The sequence below is a fragment of the Grammomys surdaster genome, unplaced genomic scaffold (genome assembly GCF_004785775.1).
Source record: "Grammomys surdaster isolate TR1022 unplaced genomic scaffold, NIH_TR_1.0 125767, whole genome shotgun sequence".
NCBI lineage: Eukaryota > Metazoa > Chordata > Mammalia > Rodentia > Muridae > Grammomys > Grammomys surdaster.
Window position 1 is genome coordinate 400,687 of NW_021620598.1, and position 20,019 is coordinate 420,705.

The window sequence follows — 20,019 nt, forward strand, 5'->3', positions numbered from 1 at the left end:
TTTAAAACTGAAATGGAAAAAAAAATGTCCAAATGGAAAAATCAGTCACTGCTTGGAGACAGGGTTTTCCTGCAGCCTCTCTGAGAAGCTGGAGAGTTTACAACTGTTGTACAGTGTCCAGGAGAAAGCTTATAAAACATTATTCCTTTTACCCCCTTTTACCAAAACATGAGTCATTTTTTTTAATTGATTCTGAGTTTTCTCCTTAGGCCTGACTTCCCAGCATGCCTAGGGTATAGCACTTCCCAGGAAAGAAATATTTAGGCACATGTGGCTTCTCTGCAGCCTGGCAGACAGCTGGCGATTTCTTGAGGGTAGGAGACAAAATGGGGAAAGCTAAAGGCTTGGGGTGTAGCGAGGCAGAACTGGGGGAGGGATGACTGGAGCCTCTAGCACAGCGATGACGAGGCAGGCCAGCGTTGGGCAGTATTGTGGGACAGGGAGGTTTATCATTGAAAAGACAGGATGTCCAGCTGTTGGTTCCAGGAGCACAGCTGGAGAGATGGCTTAGTGGTTAAGAGCTGCTTGGTCAGCTCTTACCTCACTTTTGAGGTGGCTCACCATCTCATGACTGCTGTCATGACTGTCAGTTATCACATGTAATTTTTAGAACTGAGGTTTTCCATCCTCACCTGTGGCCCCTCTCTGGGATGGACAACCCTATAGGCATCAGTGCCTAGTCAGACTGGACAACCTTAGGAGAAGCAGAAATCCTTCTGCAAAGGGCCTGGGGAGAAGGCTCAGCTGGTAACGCCCGTGGTACACAAGCATGAGGAAAGACCTGAGTTAGATACTCAGAACCCACTGTGGGGCAAAGGCTGCTGGGAGTGGACCACTTCTGTCAACCTTGTGCTGAGGAAATACACACGGGCAGGTCCCAGGGGCTCACTGACAAGCCATTCTAGATAACTAGTGAGCTCCAGGTTTGGTGAGAGACCCCATCTTAAAAAATAAGGCAGGGGCTGGAGGGATGGCTCGCTCGTCAGTTAAGAGCACTGACTGCTCTTGCAGTGGACCTAAGTTCAGTTGTGAGAACACACATGGAGGCTCGTAAACACCTGCAACTCTAGTCCAGGGGACCTGACATGTTTCAGGCCTCTGAAGGTACTGCACACATGTGACACAGAGACAGACATGCTGGCAAAACACCCATACACATAAAGTGAAAATAAAGGAGAGAAAAAAAGAAAGTGGAGAGTAATTTCGGGAGATAGGAAAACAGGTAGTGTCTACCTCTGTCATCCTCACATATATGCAGACCACACACCACACATATATACTCACATACAGAGCCACTAACACACAACACTCATACACACGCACACAAATATACACAGGTGCCCTTGCACACACTCACACGCACATAAACACATGCACTCACACAGTCACACCCCTCAACACACGTGCACTCACAGACACACATACACACACTCATACACTCACACCAATACCACACATACTCCCACATACTCACCCATGACTCAACTGTGACTGTGGATGAGTGAGTATGTGTATCACGTATACACAAGGATATGGGTATCACATACACACAATCACACAAACACAATCACACACACACACACTCAGTCCAGGTAGTCTAATACCCTGAGGTAGAGGAGAACAGTGATTCCCTAAAGTCATTCATTCACATCATGGCACACATACAAACATGCACAAACTCAGATAAATAAATAAATAAATAAATAAATAAACAAATAGAAAAACTGAGGTAGCCCACCTAACTATCCTGCTATCGGCCCCAGACAGACAAAGAGACCACAAAGTTTGGCTTGGCTCTGTAAATAGACACTTACAGCAGTCCAGAGGTTCTTTTGACTGAGAGAGGTTGAGGGAGTTCTGGAGTGGAAGTCTAAGTTAATACACACAATGTTGGTACCACACATCTGCAGGGGAATCTCAGATTCAGCCACTGAGGCCCACAGCCCTGTGATGTCACTGCACACCCTTCTGTTGCTATTGAGAAAGGGTCTCTGCACAGCCCTGACTGGCCTGGAATTCAGAGATCCACCTGCCTCTGCCTCCCAAGTGCTGGGATTAAAATATGAACCATGTTGGGGCTAGAGGGATGGGTTAGTGGTTAAGAGCTACTAGTTACTCTCGCAGAGGTCCCAGGTTTGATTTCCAGCACCCACATGGTGGCTGACAACTGCCTGTAACTTCAGTTCTGGGGATATGATACTTCTTTTGGTCTTTGAGGGCACCAGAAACACATGTGGTACATATATATATATATATATATATATATATATATATATATATATACATACATACATACATACAGGCAAAACAAACATTTATACACATAAAATAAATATACCTAGTTTAAAAAAAAAAAGCACCACTGTGCTCGGTGTGGATTTTGTATTGACACAGGGACTCATGTAGCCTAGGTTGGCCCTCAAACTTGTTGTATAGCCAAGGATGAGCTCAAACTACTGATCCTCCTGCCTCCACCTCCTAAGTGCTAGCATTACAGGTATTTTACATGTGGATCACCGTGTTGAGTTTTTGCGGTGCTTGGAACTGAACTCAGGGCTATGTGCACGCTAGGCAACCAAGCTACAGCCTGTCTTGTTTTATTTTTAAAGACAAGGTCTCACTTCGTAGCTCCGGCTGCATTCAGAACTTGCTGCATAATACAAGTTAGCCTCGAGCTTGCATTGATCATCCTGGGTTAGCCGTGTGAGTGCTGGGACCACAGATGCTTGACGTCACACCAGCTCCTTCTTGACCACACCATCAAGTACGCAGCTCAGTGCCTGGACTGTTGGGATACATCACTTTCCTGATTATAGAGGGGATAACCTTGACCTTCTCCTGCTGCTTCCAGTCCTCAAATTCTGGGATTACAGGCATTCACCAACACTAGGATCAAACCCAGGGCTTCATGCAGGCTAGGTAAGCACTACACACTCAACTGTACCTTCACTGTTTAGCTCCACCCCCACCCCCCCACCCCGGTTTTGCCCTGGGGTGAAGGGTGATGTGTGGACGTTATGGCCAGTTCTTTCTCTCATCTCCATGACAGAAACAACACTCAGACTCAAAATATATTTATAAACACCTTGGCCATATAGTTAAGCTCTTCTCTTACTAGATATAATTTAAAATATCTCATTTATTTTAACCTACATTCTGCCATGTGGCTGTGTTCAGCGAGTCTTCCCAAGTGAATCTCCCACCTGGCTCTATCCCAGAATTCTCTCTGCCTCCCAAATGTCCCACCTCCCATTTCCTGTCTAAGCCACCGGCCACAGGCTTTTTAATTGACAGGTGATGTATCCATACAATACACAAGATATTCTCTCTATAGTGATGGAAGTTGGGGGCAGCCCTCTGGGGTCAAGATGATACCCCCCACTTCGTCCCCACCTTGGCTCAGCAATACAACACAGTGTGTGCAAATATGCAGCTGTCACCCAAACTCCAGAGGGAATGTTCTAGGCTAGAGTAGGTGGTTAGTAGGCTCTTGTACCTGTGACACCAGCCAGATGTGACACAAGGATGGCAGCCTGATGACAAAGCAGGCGTTATGACCCCAGCTGGGGGCTGAACATAAGCACACTGATTCTGGCTTACAGGTACAGTGAGTTGGCTGAGCCAGTGTAACGCAGCCTATAGGGTGTACATGTAACTTTCATTCTCCTGTAGTAACTGCCTCTGAGGCTTATTGCCTCCATCTGTTAACCTAGGCCTAATCCTGGAAGCTTCTAGCCTCTGTACAATCTTATCCAGGCCTAGAATATCTTCAGTCTCTGAGACTTACTGCTGAATAAGCTCACCCTTTCTAGTTCTTTCTGAACTCTGGCTGGCTGGTCAACTCAGCTCTTCTGGCTCAAAAGTCCTCTCCAAGATGACTGATTCAATCTGGCTTCCTTCTCTCTCAGCCTCTGACTGAGTTGCTCTGCTTGGCTTCAGACTTACTCTGGCAATCTAATCTTCTGGCTCCTTCTCATTCTCTGGCTCATTCTGTCTTCACTTGTGTCTAGTTTGTTCTCTCTTCAACCTGTCTCATTAAAACTCTTGATAAAACTACCTCCCTCCTTTCCTATGCACTGCCCTTCAAGTAGCTTCCCTTTCCTGTCTCTTCCTGTGAGAGCTGGGCATATCCTATTGTGTCAAATCTTTCTCTGGTTCATCACTTCATCTGCCACTCAATTACACATCACTTTCAAACATGGCTGCTTCCTTCTACACATGTGTACTAAGGGCATGTCTGCATTCCAGCCAGAGGGGTTAGAGGTGTATGCTAAGGCTGAACCAGACCACAACTACAAACAGGTTTTTTTTCAGTTAATAACAAAATCTTGGGTTCACAGTATGATTAAAGATCCAGCAACGGTAGGGAAGTAGGGAAATTTGAGGGTCTCTGTGACCTTAATTGATAGCAGAGGAAGAAGTCATGGGAGGTAGTTCAGAATTCCACGACTCAGTAGCCAGTGAGCCCAAACTTTAGGAGCAGGCTCTGAGCTGTTTAGTTTAGGCATATCTACACACAGCACAATCTGGTGATAGACTGTCCTTGTGATGATTAACTCAAACCTGAGGTCACACCAGAGCATTATCTAAATCTCTTAGAGGAACAAAGTAAATGAAATCCATCAGAACTCTTTGAATAGTACATGTGATACCTTCCATAAAGATGGGTTCTTCAGATAGGCTGAGAAAAACAAGTTTACAAGAAGGGTCTGGAGGAGGGTCTGGTATGGCTCCAGTCACATGGCTAGAAAGCACATTTGATCCAGCCTTCTGGACAGCAAATAAGTTTTGCATTCCCTTCCTTGAAGGAACGCTTCTCTGTGTCTGTAAGCACAGAGACCTCTGTGTCCCCTACAGCGCCACAGAAATGCCCTTTCCAGTTCTCAACACTGGGAAGCTGATGGTATCACCACAGCCTGAAGCTGGTAGCCTGAAAACCGGGGACACTGGAGTGAGTCCTGCTGTCTGCAGTCCCAGCTTGAGCCTGAAGGGATAATGGCTAAGGTGGAAGAATGAGACCCAGCCCTGCTGGAGGAGACCGAAGAGACCGTCTCACCCTGTTCCTTCTTACTTCGAGCCACAAGGACTAGCTCATCCTTCAGGCCCTGAAGGCAGGCCTTCCCTACGAGTTGCTAACTGCCCAGCTATACCCCAAATCATGTTCTACTGCATTGTTCCCACTTTGTAGCTGCTCTAAACACTAGCTCAAGGGCTCTGCCTCCTCTCCTGCTGCCCATCTCCAGGTGTGGCAGTTGCTTCTTGGGAGAGACCACTCCTCCTTCTTCAGCTCTGCCCCTTCTGATGGCTTGTCTCACTTCTTTTCCTAAGTGCCATATTAAAGGCTCACGGATAGATCAGACTTGAGAGGAGCTCACAGTCTGATGGTAGAGGCACTCGACATGAGCGGAAACCAGCCTTAGGTCATTCAGTCTGAGGTTCTCAGTTTCTTCTTCTTCAGTCCCTGTGCAGGATGTGGTCATATTAAATTTAGCCAGATGGGATGTGAGTAAATTCAAGTCATGTAACTGGATTATGAAAATTCTCTCTTCCTTTTCTGATTTTTTTTTTTTTGAGACAAGATCTCATGTAACCCAGGCTAGCCTCAAACTTAATACATAGCTGAGGCTGGCCACAAACTTGCAATCCTTCTGCCTCTACCGCATAAGTGCTGAACTTAATGGGCATACCTCTGTGCTTTGTGCATTAAATTTTTGTGATAAAATAATTGGCAAGGTTCTTGTCTAGGCATGCTTTCTTGTTTTCTGTGACTGTAAGAGAGGCCCCGGGCTGGCTGGTCAGCTTGAGAAAGAGAAAGGTTTGCTTTGGCTCAGAATTATAGACATTACAATCCATGGCTAGGTAGGTGTTTAGACTTCAGGTGGGGTACTGAATGGCAAAGGGGAGAATACACTGCTTACTTCATCCCAGTGAGCAAAACAGGAAGGGGCTGGGTCCCACAATCCCCTTTGAGGGCATGCCTCTAATGACCTACAAATCTCCCATCAGGCCAAAGCCCTGAGGTTCCACCATTCCCCAGGAATACATCTTTAGGGGCATTCAACAGCAAATGATAGCATGGACTCTGTTTTATTCATTCAGTTACCGGGACCTCTTCTATTCATTTAGCAAGCAGTCATGGGTCTTCCTCGTGTAAGGACTCAGGCATGATGAAGCCAGGCTCACGGATAGATCAGACTTGAGAGAGGAGCTCACAGTCTGATGGTAGAGGCAGGCAACATGAGAGGAAACCATTAGTCATTTAGTCTGAGGGTCTCAATTCCTTCTTCTTCTTCAGTCCCTGCGTAGGATGTGGTCATATTAAATTCAGCCAGATGGGATGTGAGTAAATCCAGTCATATAACTGGATTATGTCCTTAAAGATATCCGCTATTGGACACTAGTGTGCACCTGTTTGGTTGACTGGAAAGTGGCTGTAGCTGAATCCTCTACAAACTACAGCTCAGGGAGGCAGACAAGATCTTTTGCAAACCACTGGGATGTTTGTTACAGCAGCTTTCAGGATACTGTTCCAATCCATCATAGACAATATTAGGTTCTCATCTGGTGCAATGGCAGCTAGACGCCTCTGGGGTCTCACTTGCCTCTCTTTGAGAGTTGGCAGAACTGGGTGGAGTTTGTGTTTTGTTGGTGAATTAGGGACATCAGGAATGGCTTCTGGTCTCCACTTCACTGTCACCACCAAATGGCTTGCTTCCTCCTGTCCAGACTCTACTGGAAGTACTTTAGGCTGGCTAGTTTTATGTCAAATGGACACAAAACTAACATCATTTTGGAAGAAAAAAAATACATCAATTGAGAAAATGCCTCCACCAGATTGACCTGTGAGCCAGCCTGGGTGCATTTTCTTAATGTCAGGAGGACCCAGCCCATTATGGGTGGGGCTATCCCTGGGCATAATGACTGGTTCCATAAGAAAGAAAGCAAAGTTAGCCAGCCATGAGGAGCCAGCCAATAAGCGTCACACTCTCCATGGCCTCTGTATCAGCTTCAGCCTCGAGATTCTTGCCTTGTTTGAATTCTGCCCTGACTTCTCTGGATGATGGAGTACAAACTGAGAAATGAAATAAACCCTTTCCTCCCTGAGTTGCTTCTGGTTGTGGTGTTTACTACAGCAAGCGACCCTAAGTAGTTCATGCTTGCTTCCCTCCGCCACCCTGCTCCAGGAGAGATCACATGTGAATCTTTGCCCACTCCAGACTTCCAGCCTCACAAAATTCCCAGCATGCCTAGCGCCCAACTGGCCCTAAGCAGAGGTTTGTAAGAACCCCAGCAAGAAAGCAGACTTCCAGGAATGGGGCCCAAAGCACTCATCAAGCCTTGGCCTCTGTTCAGGCGGTCCAATTTAATATTTAAACAAGAGGCTTAATGTTGATATAGCAGCCAGGGGAAATTAGTCCCCTAGCCCTGAGCTGCTGGGAAAGACTTTTCTGCTGGCCAGTGCCTGGCTGGCCAGCCTGGAATCTTCATTAGGTAATCGATACACAGCTTGCCTTGAGCCCCTATGTGTTCTGTCCTCCTCAGCCATGGATAAAAGTATCTGTAAACAGACTAGCCAGTGAGAAACCGTAGGGCCGGGGATCTGATTTCATGTCCCCAGGATGTGTTCCACCCAGGCAACCCCTCCCTTCTCCTTTCTCAGAATCCAGCTGCGCAGCTGAATGTTCTGACTTCTCCAGAAAGAGGCAGTCTGAGGTTGCCAGGGTATCTACCCTTTGGGGTTTGAGCCAAGGTAGGAGAAAATACTGGAATCAGGCCTAAGCAGAGGGTGGGGTGAGGGGTCCCTGCAGGGAACTGTGTGTGAGGCAAGGTCTGAGGGTCTAGTCTGTGGGTGCATTGAAGCTATAAGAATACCCAGCTCCCAGCCCACACAGCCCCACAAGCCTGCCCCAGCAATCTCTAAAATCACATGGGGTCTAGACTGAACCTCCATTCCCCGACATGGGAGACAGAATGTGATAACCACGGTGCATACAGTGTGGCTCCTTTGGTAGTCGCATCCATGTTGGAAGCCAGCATAGCTCCTCTCTGCAAAACAGTAACAAGAGGAAACTGGCTACAACTCAGAGGCTGGCAGCTGGCAAAGGACTTTTACTTGGACATTCAGCAAGACTTCCCAGCCCAGGAAGTGTGTGAGCGAGGCCTGTGATGGTAGATGCCGGAATCCCCTCACTAGGCCCCAAGGCCTCTCTCTCATCTAGGAATGAGTCAGCCCTTCGCTCCTGTCATCCAGGCCCTGCCTCCCTACTTTCTGCCTATTCTCCAGGGTACGCTGTTATTTCTGGTGTGCTGGATCCTTGACTGGCAGTTTACAGCAGCTGGAATAAGAGATCCAGAGTGGAGTGGCTGGGCGAGACACGGGCTGTTTGGAAGAAGAGCCTCTCTGTTCAGTTGTTAATTCGTAGACCAACATTCAGATCTCTGCTTCTGGATATGGCCCAGCTAGACATGACTTAAGGTCTGGGACCAGAGCCGCCTCCTGGATCTGTCAGGAGGCCTGCTCACAGGACTTCAGAGAGCACTCTGAAACTGTTCCATCCACTGTACGGAGAGGCCCGGTGGCCAAGTCTCAGACTGATGTATCCAAAGGAGCAAGCAGTAGAGCAAGGCCAGCCCTTCTGAGTTCTCAGCTCTGCAGGGGATAAGAAGATTTGAGACCCTCACCTGGCTACATGGGATTCTGAGCCCGACCCTGGGAAGGACCCTGAGATATACTTGGCCCAGACTCACTTTCTTTTTCTTTTTTCTTTTCTTTTTTTTGGTTTTTTGAGACAGGGTTTCTCTGTGTAGCCCAGGCTGTCCTGGAACTCACTCTGAAGACCAGGCTGGCCTCGAACTCAGAAATCTGCCTGCCTCTGCCTCCCAAGTGCTGGGATTAAAGGTATGCGCCACCACCACCTGGCTCAGACTCACTTTCTAGACCTTTGCTGAGACAGGCTGAGAATCAGCTAAGCTGGGATGATCCCCAGGTGCTGTGTGGCTGGAGGAGGCTCAGTCCCAGAAAGGCTTCCTAAGAGGCCGTCTGCATCCTAGGTAGTGAAGATGTTTGGGAGAGATGCTGCAGGCAACATGGCAGGGGTGTGGAGTCAAGGTGCTGCTATGAGAGAGTTCTAAGGGGGCAAGAATATGAGTTTAGTGTGGTTGGAGAAGAGGAGTGGGGGTTGAGGTGATGGGGGTGGGCCATCCCCCATCCTTGAATGCTGGGCCTAAGCGATTCGTTTTGCAATCAGGGAGCTATGGAAGGGTTTATGGGGAGGGAGTGATGGATTTCACTTCTGTGTGCAAGCATGTTTAGGGTGTCACTATACAACAACCATCATGAGGCCGAACAACCCCCAACCCTAAGGGATCATCTCACTTTTTCCGTATGTACAGTCATAAAGAGTGTCTGTGTTGTTAGAGTAATGCCTGCCATTCTAAAACAAAAAGAAATTAAAGATCAGTGAAGCTGGGCAAAGTGGCTCATGCCTAAAACCCCTCGTGGGAGACTGAGACAGGAGATTTACAGTAAACTGCACGCCGGCCAGCCTGGACTGTAGAGATTGAGGGTATATGTGGCTATGAAGACATGTGGGTTCAGGAGCTAGTGGAATCCAGAAGACATCAGAGCTCTTGGAGCTGGAGTTACAAGTGGTTGTGAGCTGCCTGACCAAACTTGGGCAAGCAATCTCAGGTCCTCTGGGAAAGTAGCAAAGACGCTCTTAATGGATGAGCCATTACTCCAGCCCCTACAGTTGAGACCTTTTCAAATGATTGACTAGAGAAATAATTGGCTTACAACTTGTTGTCTTCACCAGAAACCTCATCAGCTCTTGAATACCTTTGGAACCAGGCAACTCATCTCTTTACTGCACACGTGCAGGAAAGAACACAGGCTGGAGAGCAGTCTAGAGCTCCCGGCAGCCTCCTGACTTCCCACCTTATGGGGATGCCCAGCCATCCAAGAGAAGAGTCAGCTATGGCTGCAGAGATGTTCCTAGTACTGCATAGCAGGACACTTCCAGAAGTTACCAGTAGCTTGGCCAGGCTTCCAAGGTAGGGCCAGAGTCCCCTTCCAGGCTTGGCTGTGGCTAGCCCTATTCTCACACCTTGGTCTTCATACTGAGCCCCATTTAGGCTAAAATAAATCTAGGCTTATCAAGGGTTCCAAGTAGGCTAGAACTCCACCTTAGCTATTTGTGAACCTCGAGGGGTGAGGAGGGACCACAGACTGCTCCCACGCCATGTCAGCCAGCCATCCAGTTCTGAGCACAGCCTCTCCAAGTGAATTTTGTGACCCCAATGAAGTGGCCACCCTCCAGCCCGCTCCCATCTGTAGAACAGTGTGTGCAGAAGTCTACGTCCACAACTGTGCTACGTGACCATGAGGCGGTACATGTTGGTGAGTCATCTTTATTATAGCTCCCATGTCTACATCACGAAGGGGATTTAAAAACCCTTTTAAGGAGCCTAAAGAATTTCCACATCCCTGAACACTGGAACAGCCTGTGACAGATCTTCAGAGCAGTGTCCCAGGGAGCTCTGCTCCTCCCCTTGGGCTCAGGAGGCTGAGAGTGCCAGATCCTTTTCCCTTCGAATTTCTACACAGGTTTTCCAGAGTTCTGCTCCTGACCTCACCTCTAACCAACTGTCTTCCAGCTACCTTAGAATGTTCTTTAGTGTTCTTGTGATCACGCCCATTAAGGCCCCAGATACTAGTAATTCTGGAATTACTGGTCAGCCTAGAACACTGGACAAAATGTATCCACCAGTCTCCCTCTGGCCTGGAGGGGCAGGTGTGGTCCCTAGGCCAGCTCGGTCTCCTCTAAAGTCAACAGCAGCATCTCAGAGCCCCCTTTTCCTTTCTGCTCATCTAGCCTCCCTGGAAAGGGAGGAACAGTGTTGATATGATATGACCTCAGCCCGGAGGCCTGAGTACATCTCAGGGCCGTCACAAGTACATCTTCATTGCTCTATGTGTCATAGGGCAATACCGGGCATGTAGCTGAGCCAGCAGAGCCCTGGACGTGGCCTCTAGGTGTGTACCCTGACTTTTCATGTTCCACACATGAACAGCATAGGTGGCATTGAGCAGCTGGGCCAGCTCCTTGGGGCTGATGTCTTCAAAGTATTTTTTCCAGTTCTGCCAGGGGATGGGATAGAAGGCCTCGGGGGGCAGGGCAGTGACCCCATGGCAAGCATGGCTCTCTTGCAGGCTGTGGATGGAACACCACTTCTTGAAGACTCGGGTAAGCAGTTGGGGGCCCTGGTGGCCCCAAATCCAACCGTTGTAGTGGGCCACAAAGTCACGCATGCACAGCGCCAAGAACTCATGCTTGCGCTCGAAGGCTAGGAAGGCGCCATTGAGGATGTAGCGAGATTGGAGGCCTAACATGTTGGTCAGGTTGCGCAGATTCTTGAGGACGATGAAGTCCGTGTCCAGGTAGATACCACCAAACTTCCAGAGGAGTGCGATTCTGGAAGCATCAGACAGGACTGGCAACAGATAAGGCTCCCACCTGTGCTGTGCCTCCAAGTACCAGGCTGCCAGTGGTGTGTCCTCAAACAGTTCTTGCAGGTCCAGAGGTTGTATCCGAACATTGGGAAAACAGCTCAGAAGAGAGATGCCAAAGTTCCGGGGCCGGGCTGCAGTGTCTCTAGGCAGCCCTTTCATGAGCACCACCACCTCGGACTCAGGGTGTACCCTGGCAGCTGATTCCACAGAACACATAAACAGAAAGCTGGGACTGGTCTTGTCGGATGTCTCTAGGAAGAAGATGTTGCCTGGGGCAGACACTCTAGGAAAGGTCAGCTGGGGGCAAGGGAAGTCCACTGGCAGGCTATACTGCTGTCTTTGGTCCTTGGGTGCACCCACAGTGTGCCAGTAGATCAGGATGGAGACCAAGAACGTGAACTTGAAGCTGATAATGAAGAAGGCAAAGACCCGCTGTCTGGGGGTGCCCCTGAGCATCCGCAGCAGGCAGTTGTGGGGCCTGGACATGGTCTCCTCCAGATCAGAACAGGAAATGCCCATAAGGATTGACTTGTCTGTAAAACACAAGCATCAGCGTTCAGGTAGGCCATGTGTAATAAACCTGTGAGTGCCTAGGGACCAGAAGCAATGTGTCTCACAGTGTACAGCCAGTCTAGCACGTGCAAGGACAGTCAGAAACAACAACTCTGCCACAGAATACCCTCTGCCTGACTGAGTCTGCCTCTTCTGGATATTGGGGTGGTGGCTTGTCCTTTGACCCTTCTTCTGCTCCACGAACAGGCTTTGGTTTACTCAAAGACAGGCCACTGAATGCCTCAAACACAGTTGGCATGACGATCTGGGCTTAGGATTGCAGAGATGTCTCAGTAGGTCAAATGCCCAAGTATGAGAACCTGAGTTCAGATCCAGGGAACCCATGGAAAAGACAGAAACAGCAGAGCTCGCATAGAACACCAACCTGGGGGGACAGAGATGGAAGGATACTTGGGCCATGTGCTTTTTCCCCCCTAAGGATTTATTTATTATATACTATTTATTTTATGTGCATGGGTGTGTTTTCCCTGTGTGTATATCTGTGTACCACATGTATGAAGTGACCTTGAAGACCAGAGGAGGGTACTGGATCCCCTGGGACTGGAAATGGGAGGTTGTGAGCAGTATCATGTGGGTGCTGGAAATCAAACCTGGGTCTGCTGGAAGAGCGCCAGTGCTCGCAAACACTGGGGCAGCTCTCTAGACTGAAGTCATTTCATTTCTAATTACTGGGAGGAGGGGCATTACACACACATGTATGCCTGCAGAGACCAAAAGAGACTGACTGTTGGATCACCTCGAGCTACGGGTGAATGTGAGTCGCCCAACATGGGTCTTAGGGACCAAACTCAGGGCTTCTATAGGATTAACAACAGCATGTGCTACTACACCTGGCAGACTTTCTGAGTTGGTGAGGTGGACCTTAAGTCCACTATATAGACCAGGCTATTTTTTTTGACTCATGATTCTCCTGCCTCAGCCTCCCAAGCGCTGGGACTGCAGCTATGTCCCGCCATGCTCACATGCTTCATATATTTGCTCTTTCAATAAATATTGGCCATCTAACCAACGGAGCATTTCACACATACAAACCTGCTAAACCCTACAGGCAACCTGACACGGGTTAATCCTTGCCTCTCCTCACCTCTGCCTCTAGGAGGAGGAAATGGACAGTCTAGACTCCTCATGCTGTCCCCAGGCAGAAAGTGGCAGGGTGTGCACGGGAGGGGTGGATGCGGTGGGCTGCCTGGGAGGTAGCTAGCCCTGGAAGGCAGTAGTTAAGAGTGGTTCACTGGATCAACTCAGACCTATAACCAGAACATTAACCCCATACCTGCTGTATGTTCTGGGCTCAGTCACATCCCTCAGGTCCTTGGCTACTCCAGAGGACAGCTGCATCTGTTTTGTGAGTTTTTGGTTTTGTGGAGACAGGATTTCTCTGTGTAGCCCTGGATGTGATGTTATAGAACTGGCTCTGTAGACTAGAGATCAGGCTGGCCTTGAACTCACAGAGATCCACCTGCTTCTGCCTCCTGAATGCTGAGATTAAAAGCATACACCACCACTACCCGGCCAATTGTACATTACTTTGACATTAGAAACCAGAAATTTTGAGTGGAAAGAGGTCACAGGACTAGACCTAGCCAGGTAGGTCTCACCAGGAGCTGAGAACAGAGTCCCTCCTATGCCTCTTGGAATTATCATCCCACAGGGATGGGGTTTGAGTCACCTTGCTGAACTTTCTTCAGGTTACAGAGCTACTGACCAGCCTGGGCAGTCCATGACAAGGAGATGGGCAGGTCCTAGCAGCCTGCAGGCATCTTAGACGTGTGCACTGGGTTAGGAGCTGATCTTCTGTGCCAACAGGAGTATACAGCCTGTCCTCTCATGCTCAGGGCTGCCAAGCCCACCTGTAAAAGATGGAAGGCAAAAAAGTCTGAGGTAGCTAGAGGCCGTCAGCAACTACACCCTCCCATCCAGAAGGGCAAGACACTCAGCTCTGACTTTCAGAGTCCGGCCCTGTTGTGAAACTGAGCACATTTGCCTATGCTCAACCATGTGGGAACACTGTCTGGAAACGAAAGGACAATCCAATTGACTGGAATTCCCTGGGTGAAGTGGCACTTGGGCTGGGGACCAGGAAGAGCCAGTCAAATGGAGAAGGCACTGGTCAATAGGAGCATACATCTTTGTTGGCACCAGAGGCTGGAAGGGGCTGTGGGAGACACCGAGGAAGGCAGCTCATATACTTGACCTGGATCAGCTCATACACAGCAAATGAGTCCAAGGCTGAATCTCAGCCCTGGAGAGGTAGAGGCAGGAGGATCGCTATAAGTTTCAGGCCAGCCTGGGCTACATAGTAAAACCTTGTCTCAAAAGTCAAAAACCAGGACAAGATGAAATAAACCCAAGAGTTGTACACAGTGAGTGGGGGACATTTGAGTTCAGGCACAGGTTGGAAGGACCAGCTTGGGCAACATAGCCAAAGGCTATTTAAAAATGAATTGTAGGTATGGTCTTACATGCCTTTAATCCCAGCACTCAGGAGGCAGAGGCAGACAGATCTGAGTCTGAGGCCAGCCTAGTCTACAGAGTTCAGTTCCAAGACAGCTAGGAGTATACAGAGAAACCCTGTCTCAAAATAAAACAAAAAACAAACTTTGAGGCTAGAGATGGCCCAGTGGACAAGAGTGACTGCTGCTGCATGAAACTGGACTTCAGACCCCACAACGATTGGGTCACAAATGCCTGTAATTCCAAGTCTAAGAGACACAGTGCCCCTCCCTTTCTGGCTCTGCTTACAAACACATGTATGCATGCACACAGAGAGGTAAACACATATAAGTAAAATGAGTTTTAAAACATGTTTTAATCTGGGGGGCTGGAGAGACGGTTCTGTGGTTAAGAGCACTGACTGCTCTTCCAGAGGTCCTGAGTTCAATTCCCAGCAACCACATGATGGCTCACAACCATCTTAAAAAAAAAAAAAAAGTTGCCATGGTCACAATAAAACCCTAAGACACCCAACAAGGGTGTCTAGACTAGTTTCCTAGTCTCCAATTTACCATAGAGCCCAAAGATGCCCCTGAACTTCCGATCCCCCTTCCACACTGCTTCATGTGAGCAAGGCAAACACTTTACAAACTCAGCTAGATCACAGCCTTACGTTTTTTGTTGTCTCCGAGCTCAGGTTAACCTCGAACTCACGATCTTGCTCCCAACCTCCCTTCCTGGTGGGATGAGATGTTCATCAAGGAAAAGCATATATGGTGTTTATATTTGTTCAGCACCTGGAGTCCTGTCTGGCTCCACAGGTGTCAACACGTGGGCAGGTAGGCGAGTCAGCAACTGAACCAAGGCGTGAGAAGTCTAGGAGCCAGGAGATTGGTGGCTGAGTAGCGGGGCAGCTTTAAATGACCAAGAGCACCAGGGAGTGAGCAAAGCTGGAGCCAGTGAGCTGCTTGGAAGCCCAGCCAGAGTCATATATGCGGCAGAGCTGAGACCGACCCCGGAAAGACACCAGCTCTGTCCTCCTCCTTTGGGAAGTGAGGCTATTTTGGTCATAAGCATTTTGATTTGTTTTATTTTTCAAGAAAGACAGGGTTTCTCTGTGTAGCCCTGGCTGTCCTGGAACTCGGAGATCTACCTGCCCCTGTCCCCCGGGGAACCCAGTAAGACTACAGGTAGATGTATGGACAGCCATCTGCAGATGTACCCCCTGAGTATTGAGACCATGGTATATAGGGGTGGAGACCAGGCCTGAGGTGGGGTAAGGTGTGCCTGTTCACGACTGGAGGCGCTAGACTCAGGCCATATTAGGTATCAAATATGGAGCTGAAGATCCAGGAATAGAAGTTATGTACCCAGCCAAGTTGGCCACAGTTCAATACCCATGTGACTTTAGACTCAAAGCACGGTCCCACCTCCTACTCGGTGGGCCTTGTAGATATACCCCAAGTCCGTGGGCCTTGTAGATATACCCCAAGTCCAAGCCCTTGTCAGAAGAGCCTGGTATGTCCCTGTTACCTCCCTGCTACCCCCAGGCTTCCTTCCCTAGGGCAGGGAGCTATTTTCAGGTAGTGTGTTAACTGGTCACACTGCTGCTCCAAGCCCTACCCCGGCTGCCTGTTATCAGGACTCTCTCTCCATGATTCACTGCAGGCAATGAGACTGGGCAGAAATACAGGCTGGCAGAGACAGAGCTTGGCACCGGGTCCAGCACTGTTTTCCAACCCGAGCGCAACACTCTTAATGGATGGACTTCCATCTGCTTCCCTGGCTGACCATGAGCCATGAGGGTGGTCAGATGCAGACCACACTGAACCCCACAGATCCCACCTCTGGGCTGACTGCCAAGAGAATGAACCAATGGAGAGTCAGGTGTTCTGATGGGGACACGGGGACACAGGCACGAGAAATGCTCATTCAGACAAGGCCCCCACCCAGGTTTCCTATGTGTGGTACCCCACCAGTTCCCTCCTCAGGCCTCTGCAGACAGGATTTGCAGCCCTATCTAGGGGTCCTCTCATAAAGTACAAGAAAAATACAGAAGACTCTATTCAACCACCAAGCAGGGTCTCGTGGGGACACACTTAGGAGAATGAGGGAACTGGAACCTGAGGAGCTGAGCAGGGGCTGTACAGTGGGAGTTCCAGGAGGTCCTTGCAAAGCAGAATCGGTGGTGGTGTCCCCGTTAGTGAGCATGGGCAAGTCTGCTGGGGTTTTCAGGCCACCAGAGAAACTCAGGCTTGGATGGGGTGAGTCCAGGATGGGTAAGACAAAGCCCCAGGTTGGGTGGAGGCTCTAAGCCTTACTGGCTTGGAGAACATGAGGGGTATCTAGGGCCCTGCCTGAAAGGTCTCACAGACCACAGTGACAGGTGTGTTTGTCAGGCATCTGTGACAGGGAGGAAGGCTGGGACAGGAGAGCTACTAGGGCAGGCTCTAAGGTTAGGGATTTCAAAGTTCAGCAGAATGCCTTTGACCAGAACTGGCCCTCTTTTTTAATACTATCTCCCAGTTCTCAGGAGTGAATGGTCAGAACACACTCCCAGCTCTATGGTTTCTCTTGCTTCTAGTGCAGTCAAATCAGGTCCTTTTCTGTTGCCTTCTCCCCTGCTTAGACAACGACTAAGGTATCCCAGCGTCCCCAGTCCACTTCAGTACCCCTTCCCTGTGAGGAGGACTGTGTACAGGACACATGCCACAGGACAAGTCACCTCCCTAGCCTTGGGTCCCTTGCCTGTGCATTAGAGACTGTCTCATCGGCCCCCAGGCTCCAGGGGGCTATAGGAGGCCCAGGGTATGGGCTCACCCAGGGCAAGGGAAAGAGGGTTCCCATTCCACTTTGCTTCCTGGCGATCAGGGATGCTACATGCCTGAAGAAAGGATAGAAGTCCCGTGGGGGCTGGGCTGTTAAAGTAGTGCAGTTGGTAGAGTGGATTCCATCCATCCTCAGCACCACACAAGACAGGCATGGGGTGGCACGTGCCTATAATTCTAGCAGTTGGGAGCCAGAGGCAGGAAGATGAGACCTTCAAGGTCATCTTTGCTTGTATAGTGACAAAGCTGAGCTATAAGACCCCGCCTTAAAAAAAAAGGAATTGTGTCAGGTCCATTGACTTGGTCCAAAATTGAGTCTAGACTCAGCTCAAGCCGGACGATAGAAGGATTTCTGGCAGTTAGATAAAAGCCAGCATTCCTCAGGAATCTCTTCACCAAAAAGTATTGTTTCCCTTGCCGCTGGCAGAAGGGACATATGGTGCCTGGTGGTGGTTTGAACAGGTATAGCACTCCCGACCCCCCAGACTCATGTGTTTGAATGCTTGGCCCAGGGAGTGTCACTATTAGGAGGTATGGTCTTGTTGGAGTAGGTGTGGCTTTACTGAAAGAAGTGTCACTGTGGGGGCAGGCTTTGAGGTCTCCTATGCTCAAGTTAGACCCATTATGGGTTGTAGTCAAATGTAGATCTCTCAGGTCCTTCTCCAGCACCATGTCTGCCTGTGTGCCCCATGCTTCCTGCCAATGATGATAATGGACTAAACCTCTGAAACTTTTTTTTAATGTACATTGGTGTTTTGTCCACATGTATGCCTGTGTGAGGGTGTCAGATCTTGGAGTTACAGACAATTGTGAGATGCCATGGGTGTGCTGAGAATTGAACCTGGGACTTCCAGAAAAGCAGTCAGTGGTCCCAACCACTAAGCCATCTCTCTAGGCAAACCTTGGAAACTTTAAGCCAGCCCCAATTAAATGTTTTCCTTTATAAGAGCGGCTGTGCTCCTGGTGTCTCTTCATAGCCATAGAAAACCCAAACTAAGATAGCTCTCCATTGACATACACCTGTGGTGCCTATCAGCATATTAAAGCCCACACTGGCCACCAGGCTCCTCCAACCCCTATTTATAGATACTTGTTAAACATCTCAAAGCTAGCATCCTGGCCCTTCTAACCTTCCCCATTCCTTCTGTATGATGCTAGGCTCCCACCTTCCCAGGTACCCCTTCATTCTGTATATAATCATTCTGTATATAATGTCAAGGTTTTCCCTCCACCCTCTGCTCTTCTTTCCTCAATATTCTTTCTAGTCTCTGCTATCCATATTTTTTTCTCCCAGATAGCCCTGGCCAAGTCCAGTCTATGCTCTCTCTCCCTCTCTCTCTCCCTCTCTCTGCTTGGGACTGTATCAGATGCCTCTGGATGTTCTCTCTCTTTTATCCACACACAATAAAAGCCTTCCCCCTAATCACAGAGGGTCTATTTCAGCGGTCTCACACAAAAGCAATGGAGAGGAAGAGAGGATTCTCTGTCCCAATGGGAATAAAAGGATAGCTTAGTCGTGTGCTTAGTTCCTCTTCTATGGAATCAAACACAGTACAGAGAAATAAATAAGTTATAGCTTTAGAGAATTGAGGGTACAGAGAAAACCCAAACTCTCACCCACGTGTAAGCATGTCCCAAAGCACCTGTGATGGGTATCCAGGGCACTGAAGCAGGGGGGAAGGGGATGGATGCACACGGACCCAGGAGCCAGGACCTCAGACAACTCCAGTGATTCAGGAGGTGTGGCCTAAGTAGACTAGAAGGGTGTTCAAACTAACAACATGACTGCCAGATGGTATTGTTAAGGTGTTGTCCTGCTAATTAAAGCCAAAGTCTACCATTGTCCAGAGAGTCTTCAGAGGTTGGTGCAAGATGGCAGGCTCCCTTACCTGCAGGACTTCTCTTTCTCTGACTTCATGTGGGGAACTCAAAACCCTGACAATGCTTCTGCCTGCAGATTGTCATGTAGCCTTGGTTAGATTACAGGTTCGAGTCCTTCTCCCATTAAGAACTCATTCAGCAAGCACCTGAGATCCCTGGAACGCCTCCTCAAGACAATGAGGCATCTCAGTATCTTAGCCTTCAGCCAATGATCTTTGGCTACCCTGGATATTCCTACCGGCTTTCCCAAAACTATATAACCCTTGAATCACCCAGAGTAAAGTCATCTGTCTCCTCACAGCTGCTCCTGGAGATAAGTCTGTTATTTCCTTTGTTCCCACATTAAGGGAAAGTTCTTATTGAAGCTACCAGGGAGAGAACAGCTGGAGGCATCTGGAAGAGTCCAGAGCAAAGAGAGAAAGAAGTAGACTGAATATGGACCTGGTCATGAGAAAAGCAGGAGTAGAGCAGAGAGATGGGGGTGGGGCGTGCACAAAAGAAAGAGTGTGGGCAAGAAAGGTCGAAGGCTAGAGTGGAGCGGAGATAGCAGGGCTGTACTGAGAATGAGTAGCTGAGAGAGAGGGAAGAGCCTGGGAGCTGGCAACGCTTAGGGAGGGGGAGGAGAGGAGAGGGGAGGGGAGAAGGAAGGAGAGGAGAGGAGGGGAGGGGAAGAAAGAAGAGGAGAGAGGAGGAGAGGAGAGGAGAGGAGGGGAGGGGAGGGGAAGAAAGAAAAGGAGAGGGGAGGAGAGGAGAGGAGGGGAGGGGAGGGGAAGAAGGAAGAGGAGGAGAGGG

At 49.1% G+C, this 20,019-nt stretch overlaps 1 protein-coding gene across 4 annotated transcripts in view; it reads right to left on the minus strand.

The window, feature by feature from the left end:
• Positions 1 to 10,392: 10,392 nt before the first annotated feature.
• Positions 10,393 to 20,019, minus strand: part of A4galt (alpha 1,4-galactosyltransferase (P blood group)) — a 23,826-nt gene continuing 14,199 nt past the window's right edge. For 2 of the 4 annotated variants that reach the window (XM_028788747.1, XM_028788748.1), the window contains exons 2-3: positions 13,791 to 13,935; positions 10,393 to 12,045 (exon numbers count right to left, since the gene is read on the minus strand). In XM_028788747.1, coding sequence (XP_028644580.1) covers positions 10,949 to 12,031 — 1,083 coding nt within the window. In that variant the 5' untranslated portion in view covers positions 12,032 to 12,045; positions 13,791 to 13,935 and the 3' untranslated portion in view covers positions 10,393 to 10,948. Of the gene's footprint in view, positions 12,046 to 13,754; positions 13,936 to 20,019 lie in introns of all 4 variants that reach the window. The other 2 variants (XM_028788749.1, XM_028788750.1) reach the window with 2 other exon arrangements.